This window comes from Sceloporus undulatus, chromosome 3, assembly GCF_019175285.1.
Source record: "Sceloporus undulatus isolate JIND9_A2432 ecotype Alabama chromosome 3, SceUnd_v1.1, whole genome shotgun sequence".
NCBI lineage: Eukaryota > Metazoa > Chordata > Lepidosauria > Squamata > Phrynosomatidae > Sceloporus > Sceloporus undulatus.
The window spans coordinates 252834092-252849126 of NC_056524.1; the positions used below are offsets into that span (position 1 = coordinate 252834092).

Below are 15035 nucleotides of genomic sequence, written 5' to 3' on the forward strand. Positions count from 1 at the left end.
GGCCATACAGCAGATGAAAAATGGCAAGGCTGCCGGGATTGATGGAATTCCACCTGAAGCTTGGAAACATGGAGGTCATGTACTCCATGCTAAACTCCACAAACTCCTTGTGAGTTGCTGGGAAAAAGGCGAGCTGCCATGAGATCTCCGAGATGCAGTCATCATCACTGTACAAGAAAAAAGGAGCAAAATTAGATTGCTCAAACTACCGAGGTATAACACTGCTCTCCATTACTGGAAAAATCCTTGCAAGGATACTGCTGAACAGATTAGTCCGTGCTATTGCAGAAGAACTTCTTCCTGAAAGCCAGTGCGGCTTTAGAGCTAATAGGAGCACTACAGACATGGTATTTGCCCTTAGACAACTGCAAGAGAAATGTAGAGAGCAGAACAAAGGACTCTATGTAACATTTGTTGACCTCACCAAAGCCTTCGACACTGTGAGTAGAAAAGGTCTGTGGCAGATCCTGGAACGATTAGGATGCCCCCCCCCCCCCCCCCATTCCTCAAAATGATCATCCTGCTACATGAAGGCCAGCAAGGTCAAGTCAGATATGGCGATGCTCTCTCGGAGCCCTTTCTAATAACTAATGGTGTGAAACAAGGTTGTGTTCTCGCTCCAACTCTATTTACAATCTTCTTCAGCATGATGCTCCAAAGGGCTATGCAGATCTCAAAGAGGAAGACGGCATTTATATACGCTACCGTACTGATGGTAGCCTGTTTAACTTAAGCTGCCTGAGGGTCCGCACTAAGACTCTAAACTATCTAGTCCATGATCTGCTTTTCGCTGACGATGCTGCCCTTGTTGCCCATACGGAAGCAGCTCTGCAGTGCCTAACATCTTGTTTTGCAACAGCTGCAGACCTCTTTGGGCTGGAAGTCAGTCTGAAGAAAACAGAAGTTCTCTACCAGCCTCAGGAAGAACACTACCATCCCCACATCACTGTAGGCACATCTGTGCTTAGGTCCGTCCAGCAGTTCACCTACCTGGGAAGCATCATCTCCTCAGATGCCAAGATTGATAAAGAAATCGATCACAGACTGGCAAAGGCATATAGTGCATTCGGAAGGCTTCACAAAAGAGTCTGGAGTAACAAACACTTGAGGCGAAGCATAAAAATCAGTGTGTATAGAGCCATTGTACTGTCTATTCTCCTCTATGGGTCTGAAACATGGGTCACCTATCACCAACACCTACAACTCCTTGAACGCTTTCATCAGTGCTGTTCACACACAGTTCTAAATATACACCGGACTGACTATGTGACAAATGTTGCTGACCTTGAGCAAGCAGGGATCACCAGCATTGAGGCCATGCTATTGAGGACGCAGCTGTGCTGGGCAGGACACATTTCTAGGATGAAGGACCATCGCCTCCCCAAAATAGTATTCTATGATGAACTCGCCACGGGTCAGCGTAAGAGGGGCGCCCCAAAGAAGAGATACAAGGACTCCCTGAAACAACATCTCAGGCTTGGCAAAACTGATCACCAACAATGGTCCGCCCTGGCCTTGCATCGGGAGTCATGGAGACACACTACCCATGATGCTGCAGCCTTTTTTGAAAGCTCACGGCGAATGAGTCTTGAATAGAAACGACAACGCAGAAAGAACTGCAACCCAGAAACATCACTCAAAGAGACTTTCCGCTGTGCTTTCTGCAACTGGACCTGTTTGTCCTGGATTGGCCTTTTTAGTCACCAACGTGCTTGTACAAAGCACGGGATGCGTCTTCCTGAATCTTCGTTCGCAAAGCAAAGCCAGAGAGAGATTAGTAGTAGTAGTAGTAGTAGTATATGAAAGAAATTGCTGTGTTAGTCTGGATCAGTGTGCAAAGGGATCTTTAGTATCTTTGAGGCTAACAGGTGTTAGTCTCAAAGGCACTACAAGATCCTTTTAGATCAGCAGATTAAAATGTATTCTTCATGTAATTGACCTACATGGATCCCTTACCCACCCTTTTATGATTTCATAAGCCATCTACTTATTGGAATATGAAATACCATTTCTGTTCTCCTTGGCTTTAGACCAAGGTGAACAACTTCCATCACTACTCTGAGCCTTCAAAAGCCACACATATCACTAAAAAATATTTTAAAAACACCTGATTTTTCAAAACCGGACATGAACATTTTGAGGAGGGAACACATCAATTTTGGTCTTATGAATACTGGTGGAAAAGGTTAAATGGAGAATTACACACTGGGAGGCATCTAGTGTCACATAACTCCATTTTGGAGGCAAATGTATCTTGTTCTTGGGAGGGTCAAAGCATTTAGGGTGGCTACAGTTGCACAGGGCTGCACTTTGTCTGTCTTTGCTTGAAACTTTATTTACTGTTCTACAAAGCCCTTCAGATCTGTGTAGTATTCTGCAGGCCATGAATCTGAATATAAGTATTATAGAGAGATTGCCACTTCCTCTTCTTGCTTTCAACTCTCTGCTTTTAAAAATTCATTTTCAGCTATTTTTAAAATATCTGTATTTGTAACTTAAGAGGAGTTGCACTTAGAGAAAAACAGAGATAAATTAAAAAGGAAGCAGTTTTTATGATTAACAAAAGTGCCAGCACAATGCAAAAGGGAGAATATAACCTGTGAAGTCACAGAAGACCCAGTCAATTATCATTGTGCACAATCTTTTTCTGAGGTTGAGGGATGTGCCTTCATAGCTGATACAAAGCCTGGCTTGGTTTCCCATGAACTCAGTTTTCATCCTGGAGAGAAGTGACCAATGGGGTCTCACAGACTTCTATCCTGGGTCCAGTGCTATTCAACATCTTTATCAATGACTTGAATGACCGAATTGGAGGCATACTTATCAAATTTGCAAATGACACCAAATTAGGAGGAATAGCTAATACCCCCAGAGGACAGGATCAAAATTCAAAATTGACCTGAATAGACTAGAAAGCTGGGCCAAAACTAACAAAATGAAATTCAACATGGAGAAATGTAAGGTGCTGCACTTAGGGCAGAAAAATGAAATGCACAGATATAGGATGGAGGACACCTGGCTGAATGAGACTCCATGTGAAAGGGATCTGGAAGTCCAAGTAGACCACAAGTTGAACATGAGTCAACAGTGCGACGTGGCAGCTAAAAAGGCCAATGCAACTTTAGGTTGCATCAATAAAAGTATAGTGTCTAGATCAAGGGAAGTAATAGTGCCACTATATTCTGCTTTCGTCATCCCCCACCTGGAATATTGTGTCCAGTTCTGGGCACTACAATTCAGAAAGGACATTGAGAAACTGGAGCATGTCCAAAGGAGGGCACCTAAACTGGTGAAGGGTCTGGAAACCATGCCCTGTGAGGAATGACTTAGTCAGCTGGGGATGTTTAGCCTGGAGAAGAGAAGGTTAAGAGGTGATATGATAGCCCTGTTTAAATATTTGAAGGGATGTCATATTGAAGAGGGAGCAAGCTTGTTTTCTGCTGCTCCAGAGAACAGGACCCGGAACAATGGATGCAAGCTCCAGGGAAAGAGATTCCACCTCAACATTAGGAGGAACTTCCTGACAGTAAGGGCTGTTCGACAGTGGAACAAACTCCTTCGAAGTGTAGTGGAGTCTCCTTCCTTAGAGGTCTTTAAACAGAGGCTGGATGGCCATCTGTCAGGGATGCTTTGATTGAGAGTTCCTGCATGGCAGGGGGTTGGACTGGATGGCCCTTGTGGTCTCTTCCAACTCTACAATTCTATGATTCTATGAAAAAGTATCCTGAAAGCTCAAGGTGCAGTGAATGTGCAGCCATCACAGGCTCACTTCTAAAGTTATGTATGTCTCTACATATATTTGAGGTTGCTGAAATCATTACTTTTACAACAGTTAGTACTGTAGTACCAGCCCAAATGTCTAGCCTACCTCTCCTGGTATCTTCATGTGAGATACCTCCTACTAGGAAATCGTTAAAGTGGCCAATATAAATAATGAAAATATCTCATCTCAGGTACCAACAAGTCTGGTTGTTGCATGTGCTTCCATCTGGACTGCATCCATGATAAATATTTAGAGCTAAATTGTTTCCATTTTTAGGAAACCAAATGTTGTGAAAAACAGAATATGTCCATTTTTTGGTAATAAAGCAAAAATAAAATTCAAACTAAAGAGTGTCTGGCATTTTTCTACTAGTTAAATTATATCTTGCAGAAGAGGAATTGTATTTATTTTCCTTCTCTCCTTTCAAGCTTCCATCAGATTCTTTCAAGTATCTCACCTGGCATGAATTACAAGAACATGACGTTCAAGGGAGTCAGATCCACTGCCCTCGAGTGAGAGAAGGTATAGAAATATATCTAGTTTGTAACCTCTATGAAAGCCAATACAGACTGAGTATCCCTTATCAAAAATGCTTGGGACCAGAAGTGTTTTTATGTCAGATTATTATTATTATTATTATTATTATTATTATTATTATTATTATTATTGTTGTTGTTGTTGTTGTTGTTGTTGTTGTTGATTTTGGAATGTTTGCATACACACAATGAGATATCTTGGAGATTGACTCAGTTAATGAAGTAGGTGTGTCCCTGGGTGTTGCTTCTTTAACATAATATTTTGTACCAGTAGCAGAAATAACATAGAAAGTGTAGAGTTAGGGTCTCAAACATATTCAATACGTTTCAGCAATTTTTTATCCAAAATTAACAAAATGCACATGTGAAATGGACCAAGCAGTTTTGATAAGCCTAGCATAAGTAAGCAAAACATTTTGAACCCTCTTGCCACTAACAACAGAAGGCAAAGGTATATATCTCCCCCCCCCCCCACACACATACCATTTATTGTATCATGTATCCCATACTTGGAGTCTTAGCTGATACATTTCAGATATAGTTTTATGATTGCATGTACTGTTCACAATAATGTAGCAGCCCTTAGGACTGGATTCATCTGTTATTAGTTCTTGAACATAGTTTCTGAAGAAGAGATTCACATCTCTGCTGTGTACAATGTAAGTGATTTTCTGGAAACTGTCAGACTGTGAGTGTCCCAGAACTATCCATGAATCAATACTGCCTTCATGTTGCTGATTTTTGAGACTATGAAGACATTGTTTCAAGTCAAGATTTGTAGACAGTAGCAGTTGAGGGACCCAAGATAGAGTATTTCCACCACTATTGACTGATGAGATCAGGCAGTCTACCCTATATCAACTCCATTGGTTTAACCTGGTTGAGTGAGTTAATTCTATTGGGAAACCTTGAGGGAAGGATGTGCTAATTTGATTTTGCAGGCCGTTGGAAGTGAATTTTGTTCAGTATTAAAAATGTGCATCTGCTACAGTTCTTTCAGTTGACTTTTGGAGAGGAGGATGCTGATGAAAAGTTTTAGGTTGAAGGAACAAACTGTATTAGAGTGCAAAACTCACAATCTGGTATGGTACTCCACCAAATGGCCACCAACTTCTGGTTGCTATTTCCCCCCACCTTTTCCATAAATGGCCTCATGTAATGATGCAGGTAGGGGAACTAGCATCTCTTTTAAACAGCTGACTTCCTCATATATGCATGAGGAAATAGGCTCAAATCTATGGAAGCTCTTGCTACCAACTTCTTTCTTTCAGTAAGGGACTAAACAGACCAGCATTTAATACTGGCCCCAGGGCACAGTGGGAGCATGGCATCAGCATGCTGCATGCCCTGATGCTGGCATCATTCCACACACATGACTGTACAGTGGGCAGCAAAAGAGCATATTTTTGGTGCAACATTTAGAAATACCGCACCAAAGAAACTCCTAAAAGCTGCCGCTGCAAAGGTGGCTTTTCACTGCTTTAACTAGGAGCAGCATTTTGCCAGCCCTTTTTGGGCTGGCAAAGCACTGGATCGGAGCTGTGACATGTGGTTGCTGTGGGCCTGATCCAGCACTCCCAAGGGTGGAGTGGAGCCACTCTATCAGTGCAATCTGTTTTGCCCCTAAGTTCCAAAAGTGCTACAAGATCCTTTTGCATAGTAAATCATCATACAGAAAAATTATTGAGAAATCTGAAGGAGGTAGAAATGTAGCCACCTGCGCAACATTGCACTTCACTCTATCCTAAATTCATCTCCATCTAACCCATTAACTAATTAGCCCAAGCTCATTGACACTGAAAGTGATGGCCCATGGACCAGTGCCATTCCATGGACCACCCAACAGTCTACACACATGGGCTGGTACTTGAGCTATTGGCTGCCAGGGAGTGTCATGTTTCCAGGAAACAAAGAAACAGTTGTAGTCATAGTCAATGGGTGCAAATATAGTGACGGTCTCTGTCATATTGGGGAAAACATCCTATTCCCACCCCCAAAAAAATATCAGATAAGTATATACCTCTAAACTAAAACTAGGTAAGCCTAGGCTGTTATTTTAAAAGCTGTACATGTTTACTTCAGTTAAAGAAGTAGATGTGTTCTTGAACATTACTTCTTAAACCTGGGTTTGGAGATGTGTCAACCAGTCCTGGTTACATTCCTCCTGAAAAACCGTGTTCACAGCTTGGGGGTGCTCCTGGATCCATCAATCTAAGTGACAGACGAGATAGACGTGATGGTCAGGAGTGCTTATAATCAGCTTCAGCTGTTATTCCAACTTGTTCCTATCTAGAATTGGAGAACATAAAGATGGTAGAGCATGCCTCAAGGCTGGACTTTTGCAATATACTGTACATTAGACTACCTTTATACTAAGTCCAGAAACATTTTTTGCACCCCTAGTTTATAATCTAGTCTAGATCTTTCTTGTGAACTTGGCCCAATTTACACCAGAAGGCTGGGATTTTCTATCTTGTGAAAGAAGGTAGAGAACTAGTGCTCTGCCTGGCTTTCCTCCTCCCCCATACTGTATATATGTGTGTGGCTGAAGTGTTGGCTTATGGCTATGGAGATCAGGGTTTGATTCCCAGCTCAGCCATGAAGCCCACTGGCTGACCTTGGGTAAGTCATATTCTGGCAGCCTCAGGGGAGGGTAATGGAAACCTCAATTCTTGCCAAGAAACCCCCATGATAGGTTTGCCTTAGGATCGCCATAAGTTGGAAATGACTTGAAGGCACACAACAACAACAACAACAACAACAACAACACACACACACACATGCACTCTTTTTTCAGCATCATGAAAAGATGCCTATATTGGAGTTTTCATAGTGGAAAAAATGTATTTAATGTTAAGTGGCTAGTTAATTGATTAGTTGTTAAACAGCAGCTGCTGAATCAACTAAAAACATTTCCTCATCTTCAGTATTAGCTAAGCAGCTTAACTGTGAACAGGCTTGCAGCTAATGTTTACTACTGTCCCCACAATCATGAAGTATGAAGAAATCAGAGAACACAATGGAACAAAACAATCAGACCCTGGCAACAGAGATAAGTAGTAATTTGGAATGAGAATCAGTTGAAACAATACCAATTTGTTTTCTTGGCAACCATCTGATCATCCCCAAGAGCTATCTTGAAAGCAATGCATTATGGCCAAGACATTATCTTAACAATGCAGTCCTCCAAATTTCCCTTTTTAATGTGGTCTTTTCCAATATGCAAACAGTGATCTGTCTTGCTAGTTTTAACTTTCCTGAGATTTAATTCTCCAATGGATATTCTATTTGCTATTGAAGGGAAATAATCACTGTAAGAAAGATTATGCAGAAGAATCCATCCCCTATCCCACCCACATTCTAAGAAATTAAGAAATATATTATTATAAAAGCACTCAACAGTCAACTGTTGTTGTTCTCACGTGCTGCAATTTAGTGCAGACAAATACATCCTACTAAACTCTATGGAGCTTACTCCTAATGAAATATAACTTTACACTATCAGAAGGGAATCCAATGTTGTTGGATTTTCAGTCCCAACACTCTTCACCATTAGCTATCCCGTACCTTCCAATATTTCACTGGTGAAAACCAGCGCACACGTTGCCAAGCGAAATCAAGATGTGGTACAATACGGTACGGTACATTGATACAACAGTCTTCCTTCTTATAGTTTGGTATAGAGTAAAGAGTTTCTATAGTTTGCTTTGTACTACAAACTACTATCAATTTTCAATTAATTTTTAAACAGATCTTTATTAATTCCCCACTTAATGTTCCAGTAATCCAGCATTGGAAGCCAGTCCTTTTCATATTGTACCATATTTTTATTTCTGATCTCATAGGATAATTTATCCATCATTTTCATCTCATGGACTCTTTGTAGCCAATTATCGATGTTTGATTACTCTATTTTTTCCAATTTTTTGCAATTTCAATTCTTGCTGCAGTGACTAAATACAGTAGTATTCTCCAGATTCTTTCTTCCTTGGCATTACTGAGTAAATATTATTGATTAAACAGGTCATATTAATTTTCTCCCTTTTTCATAATACTGGAACCCAGGGTTAGTCACTGAAGTTTAATGGTGAGCAATTTGGAACAGATAACAGGAACAACTTTTTAACATAGCATAGAGTTCCACAAGATGTAGTATTAGCCACCAACTTGAATATGTTTAAAGGGGACTAGACAAAATTATGGAGGACAGGACTGTCAGTGGCTAGTAGCCATGGTGGATATATACTTCTAGCAGAAAACAGATATCTCAAGGTGTTCAATAATTGAGTGATTTATTAATAAAAAGCTTAATGTATTGTGGCCCAAATATGCTCTCAAAAACCTTCTTCAGGGGCTATGTAGAATCATAAAAGGAAACACATAATTGCATAACAAAAATAGCATAATTTTCCAATATATGAAATCTTTGCTACATTTGTGCAGTACCTACAGTTCCACACCTGTCTGCAATGTGATTTCAGAAATTTATGGAGTTTAAACACTCACACCATTTACTGGATGAGAAGAAGGAACATGTTTACTAAGGCCAGAACAGTGGCGTCACTAGGGGTTGCAGGGTATGTGGACCACACCAGATGATACCTTAAGTGTTGGGGGATGGCGTAACACCCCTTCTCCTCAAACTTCTGTATTTTGGCAGAAACAGGCTGTGGCATTTGCCTGTATCTCTTTAAAATGCTGAAGAGATTGTGTGAGTGGGGAGGGAAAAGCAGAGGTCCCAGGGTTTTTTTTTGTTTTTTTTTTTCAGATTTCAAAAGGTAACTTTTAATTTAAAAAAAATTAATACTTTTTAAGCATCACATTTTACCAAATTTTCACTTTAATCACATGGAATTGCGTATATGTAAACACACTTATTCTGTGCATATGATATTGTAATTTAATAGTATAATTTTAATTGGGCTAGTTATTTATGTTTATTGCCATGACATTCAATGATATACCAGAATTATGATTTATGAGTAACATGAGTACAAGAAACATTACTAAGGATTCTGTATAGGTGTGGTATGGGAGGAGGTTGGGGGGTGACACCATGAGTTACCACACAGGGTGATACCAACCCTAGATGCCACTGGGCCAGAGTGGTGTTTCTATTTAATGTCATTGCATGCTTGGGAGCAAAGGGGGGTGGAGGAGGTTCTAGTTAACTTTCAGTATTATTTCAATACATCTAGCCTGAAAGAAAACAGACCTTCAAATAAGTCTGAGAAAATGTACAAAGTCCTTATTTAGGCCTCTAGGGACCAAAGATTTCAGTTTTGAAATCCATTCTACCTCTTTTCTTGTATCCAGCACTGGGGTGAATGGGAGGGTGCTCCCTGCCTGTGCACTTCCCTTGGACAACTAATTGTTCACTATGCCAACTGATAGCCCACTATGGACTCTTTCACACGGAGGCGCTTACCATTGCTAAAATGCCAGCAAAAGGTTCCTAGAGCGTTCCTAAAATGCGAAGGTGGGATAGCCAGTTGCACTTCTTAATCGTCATTGAGGTGTCTCACTTCTCTCCCATTGTCAAAATGTTCGCGGAGCAGCCATTTCTTAAATAATGGAAGTTCCCGTTATTCAAAATCTGGCTGCTCCGCGAATGCTTTGACAACAGGAGAGAAGCGAGACGCCTCAATGATGATTAAGAAATATGACTAGCTATCCCATCTTCGTGTTTCAGGAATGCTTCAGGAACCTTTTGCTAATGGTAAGGCTCCATGTGATAAAGACCTATGTCAATAGCTGTTCAGGTGAGCCTTTGGTCTGATCCAATATGGCTCTTCTTATGCTCTTAAATTATACAAGCAGCAATGTAATCCCCCAATGGGTCTATCTGAACAGGTCCTTCTGAAGAAGAGCGTTTTCTCAGAGGAGAACATCACACTCTGTTTGCAAGGAAACATGTGACAGAGAAAGAGAAATGGGAGAAAAGGCTACAGGAGGACTGGGAAAACTGTGTGGTAAGAACTTGCTTTGTGCTGGGAATGTTAAAGAACAAAGCTATTCAGCCATTTTGTGTTTGTTCTTAGCTGCAGCTGTGGAGGAAACAGATGGGTTTTCACCACCGGAGAACTGAAGCAGCTGCAAGAAAAGCAGGTTTAATCCAGAATATGGTGATGAGAAAAAGGGTTGAACATCACTTCCATCATCACCATAACTGCAGTCAAAAGAGTGCCACATCTACACTAAGAATTAAAATGCAGGTTGCCATTATTTTAACTGCCATGGCTCAGTGCTATGGAATTATGGGGTTTGTAGTTTTGTGAGATATTTAGCATTCTCTGTCAGAGAGCTCTGGTGCCACAACAAACAACAAATCTCAGGATTGCATAGGATGGAGTCATAACAGTTAAAGTGGTGTCAAACTGCTTTAATTCTGCACTGTGGCAGCAGCCTTGGACTCATACACCCTTTCCAGATAAAGTAATAAATAAGGTAATGCAGGGAAACTTCAGTCATCATGTCTATGTCTCCCAAGCAAAGATGACTTGGTGCTAACTTGGTTTTTTTTAGAGACAGGCCTTGATATACTTACAACAGATAGAAAATATGTATTACCTATTAAGGAAACAATTGTCAGTCTTCTCATGACTTAACGATCAATTTGGTGTGTGGCATGAGTTCATCAGTACATCCAAACCTTATATTGGATTCATTTTATAACAATCCAGTTTCACAGATCTTGTCCTTCACTTTCCTGATTGGGTCCAGTTGCTCCCTGGGATCAGATAGATAGTGAACAGGTGTGGTACTCAAAAATAGAGTCACTTCTAGATTTCTTCAAATCACTCTATCGCAAATCATCCAGCAACGCTGGAAGGGAAAAATCTCTTGTCACCAGTGTATCTTTTCTTTAGTCAGTTTGATATGTAATTTTTCAAACAACAACAATAAACTAGGTTTTTACGCAATGGCAAGTAATCAAAAAATTCTGCCAAAGGTTATGGCAGCCAGGTTTAGCTTGCTTGGGTCACATTTGACACCCTAATTCATTTTCAGTCAGATATAATAGAAAATCAATCTAGAAAACCCAGAACAGTTCACAGTAAACCTCCACATCATACAAGAGGTTGGCCGTTTTGTTTAGTAGCAAAGAGTCAGTGTGGTATTGTGGTTTGAGTATTGTTCTAGAACCCTGGGCGACCAGGGATTTGTAATTTCTGCTCAGCCATGGAAACCTACAGGCTGACATTAGGCAAGTCACACTTTCTCAGCCTCACAAGGATGCAAAGGAAAAACCCCTCTGAACAAATTCTGCCAAGAAATCCCATGACAAGTTCATCTTAGTGTCGCCATAAGTCAGAAATGACTTGAAGGCACAAAACAACAAAGGAGAGTTTTGTGCCACAAGAAATCTAAGGGTGAAATAAGATGAAATGGTAGAGACAGTAATGTACCTCTGGTCTATTTAAATGTTTACAGGGAGGGGGCACTTTTATACTATTTTCTCATGCCATTTGCCCAATAAAAATCTATTGCCACCATGCTGAAATTTCTCTCCCCCCCCCTTGTAAACCTTTGTTCTAATTTGTGAAATAAAAGACTTTTGTGTCCAAAGAATCACAACTGATTAAAGATAAATTTAACAAATGAATCTTTTCCACCTGTACTAGAATTTAAATCTTTCATATCAAGATTTGGGAGACATGTACCAGTTAGAAAATTGTAAAAGGATTCTCCGTCGATTAATCCGAGTGAAAAGGCTTTGGCTGTTGGACAACTCATTGACAGATCTAAGTGCCATATGCTTGCCAAGGTAATATTTCTTTCTTTTTTTAATTGCCATTACCTTTGAAGATTTAGCTATCTTAATAGCAATAGTATGAAGTACATGGTATGTTGCAATGGTCTATAAATTCCATATATTCACATGCACGGTTGCAAGCAACAATCAGGACTTGTTCCTGTGTTTCTCAAGGCTTAAAATCCTTCATTGTTCAAAGCTGTGATTTCTTTTGTTGTCCCTCTGTATATAATGTTTGATAGCACACCTGTTCATACATTTTACAGATGCAAAGAACTGAAACTCAGCAAAAATCATTTTACGTCCTTCAGACAGTTGCCAAAAATACCTGAGATTTGCCATCTGGCCCTTGATGAGAACAACATTGAGACTTTGGATGGATTGTCAACCCTGAAATGCACTCCACTAGAATCTCTCATGCTCAAAAGAAACCCCTGTGAGTTTCAAGAAAACTACAGAAAACTGTAAGTTCTTGTGGAGTGTTGCAGTGTGATTAGATTGTAATGTGTTCCTAGGAAAACATTGATTGGCACCCTGTTCATTATTTACAATTTACAAACTAGACATACGACCTTGTAAGTTTTGGCATTTACATTTACAATCATGGCACCTTTGCCACAATCACAAAGACCCTCTTAGCTGCACCAGACAAATGCATTTTGCAGGGTCCCTTCTGTTTGTTGCACCACAGATGGAAAAGGGCTGGACCCATCATTCTTTAGCACCACTTTTGCCAGTGCCACAGAACTCCTTCAAGTGGTGCAGCTGCCTGGCTTTTACTGTGGGCTTTTAGCAGCTCAGATTGGGAGGTGGATCATACCAATCTCGTCACAGCTAACTCTCCTATGCAGGATCCTAGCTACTATTTGTATTTGCAAAGCAGTAGTGGGGGTGACACGAAGCACTTATTAGAAATAATCAGTGCCATAGTCTCAACTGGCTGGGACCACATAGACAAGTAATTTCCAAACTATTTGCCATGTCACACCTATTCCACTCCTCTCTCTGCCCTGGGCTATGAGGAAGTCTCTAAATAATCATTATTTCTTGTGTCATCTGAACCAGGAAGCTATAATTAACTATCACCTCATCACACTATTCTATTATAGTGCTATATTCCACTTTAATGGCCAGGGCAACATCCTACGGGATTCTGGGATTTGCCATTTAGGAAGAGATATTCAAAATTCCCAGCCAGAGAGCTCTTGTACCTCACTAAACTACAAATCCCAGAATTCCACAGGATGTTGCCATAGTCTGTAACAGTATAGTGTGATAAAGACCTCAGAGGTTTCCCAATTGAACAAAATCAGGAAGCACACAAGAAAGGAGGAGTGAAAATGCTCCATTCACATTCCCACTTTAATTAGCAAAGAGATGAACACTTGCTTGCTTGTTTTTTGGCTGAGGTCAAATAAAGTTGGCCTCCCCTCTCCTTTTTCACATACAGAAGCAGTGTTGACTGCCAGTTGAATATTACTTCTGGGTCTGAGGACAGCTGGTCAATTTAGAGAAATAGGATAAAATAAGTATCATATACAGCTCTATCCTCCACTATCCATTAGAGGATAGATAGTCTAAGGAAGAAAAGCAAGTGAAATACTTCTGCTCCCCATTGCTCTAACTAAAGGCAGGGCTGCACCTGGAGATGTGATGCCTGAATTATCTCCAATATGTATGGACAGGAACATTGTCTGGGGTGGGACCCTGGAGGTGTGATTGGGTATATACAAGGGATTATCAGGGTGGGGACAAAATAAGGGCATTCCATCTCAAAATAACAATTTGTCCCTTCTTGAAATTTTCATTCAGTTCCCAAATTTCTAGCATTGCAGAGAGTCTGCCCAGACTAGTGGGCAAACAGGATTTAAACAAGAATTAAACTAGAGAAAATAAGGAAATACCTGAAGTTTATCACACGGCATTTCCTAGTTTTCTGTAGTTTAACTCTCGTTTAAATCCCGTTTGTCCGCTAATGTGATAATGCAGAGTGAGACATTAAAAATCATTCACACCCAGAACTCATATACGCCATGTTCACATGCTCTTGATGACTTTGCCTTCCATTTTAGTTTCGCTTCCTAAACTGTATTTCTAAATTCTTAACTGAAGTTTTAATTTATTGCAGTGTTGGAAATTTGAGGAGTGAAGGAATATTTAATCTGGGGACAGAGAATTTTTATGTGGCAGGGTAATGCCCAGATTTCACCTCCCCTACACTCCTGGGTACCTGAGTTTGTTGATGCAATCTTGAGTGCAGTGGGTAGCATCACAATTTTCTCAGAAGGAACTGTCCCACTCAGAAGCAATCTTTATATTTATTACCATTTTAATAATATGTAGGCTTCATTTTGTAATGCTGTAAGATTCTCTGGGAAGGTGATAGTACTGAAAAGTAGCTAAGAAACTGATTATATTCATGCATATATCCTGTCTCTGACTGGGCAAAGTGGAGAGTAAGATGGTAGGAGTTAAAAACATCAACAGGGATACAGTGCACCTGCAAAGAGAAAATCTATCCTGTGCTTTGTAGCTTGCCAAGAAAAGGTTTATGACTGGTTTGTTTGTTTCTTTTTAAAGTCTAACTTCACATGTTGTACGCAGTTACACTTAATCTCACTGTACCGACACTTCCCTTTGCTCTTTCTAGAAGTGAATGTTGTGGTTGCTGCAACAAAAAATAGGACCTGCACACACACTTGGGTGATGCCACACTGCAGAAAAATAGCAGTTTGGCACCACTTTAACTGCCATGATTCAGTGTGATGGAATTCTGAGATCTGTAGATTTCAGAGATATTTAGCCTTTTCTGCCAGAGAGCTCTGATGCTCCACCAGAATATAAATCCCAGAATTCAATAGCACTGAGCCATGGAAGTTAAAGTGATGCCAAACTGCTTTATTTCTGCAATCTGGTAGCAGCCAGAGAGAGAGAAAAATCCCTAGCAAATTTCTTTCAGGCACAGGGAAGCAAAACTGGA

At 40.4% G+C, this 15035-nt stretch overlaps 1 protein-coding gene across 1 annotated transcript in view; it reads left to right on the forward strand.

Moving 5' to 3' along the window:
- Positions 1 to 15035, forward strand: part of LOC121925980 — a 31538-nt gene that overhangs the window by 15397 nt on the left and 1106 nt on the right. Inside the window, exons 3-6 of the mRNA XM_042458537.1 lie at positions 4192 to 4285; positions 10153 to 10271; positions 11925 to 12067; positions 12322 to 12519. Of these exons, the coding sequence (XP_042314471.1) occupies positions 4192 to 4285; positions 10153 to 10271; positions 11925 to 12067; positions 12322 to 12519 (554 nt within the window). The remainder of the gene's footprint in view (positions 1 to 4191; positions 4286 to 10152; positions 10272 to 11924; positions 12068 to 12321; positions 12520 to 15035) is intronic.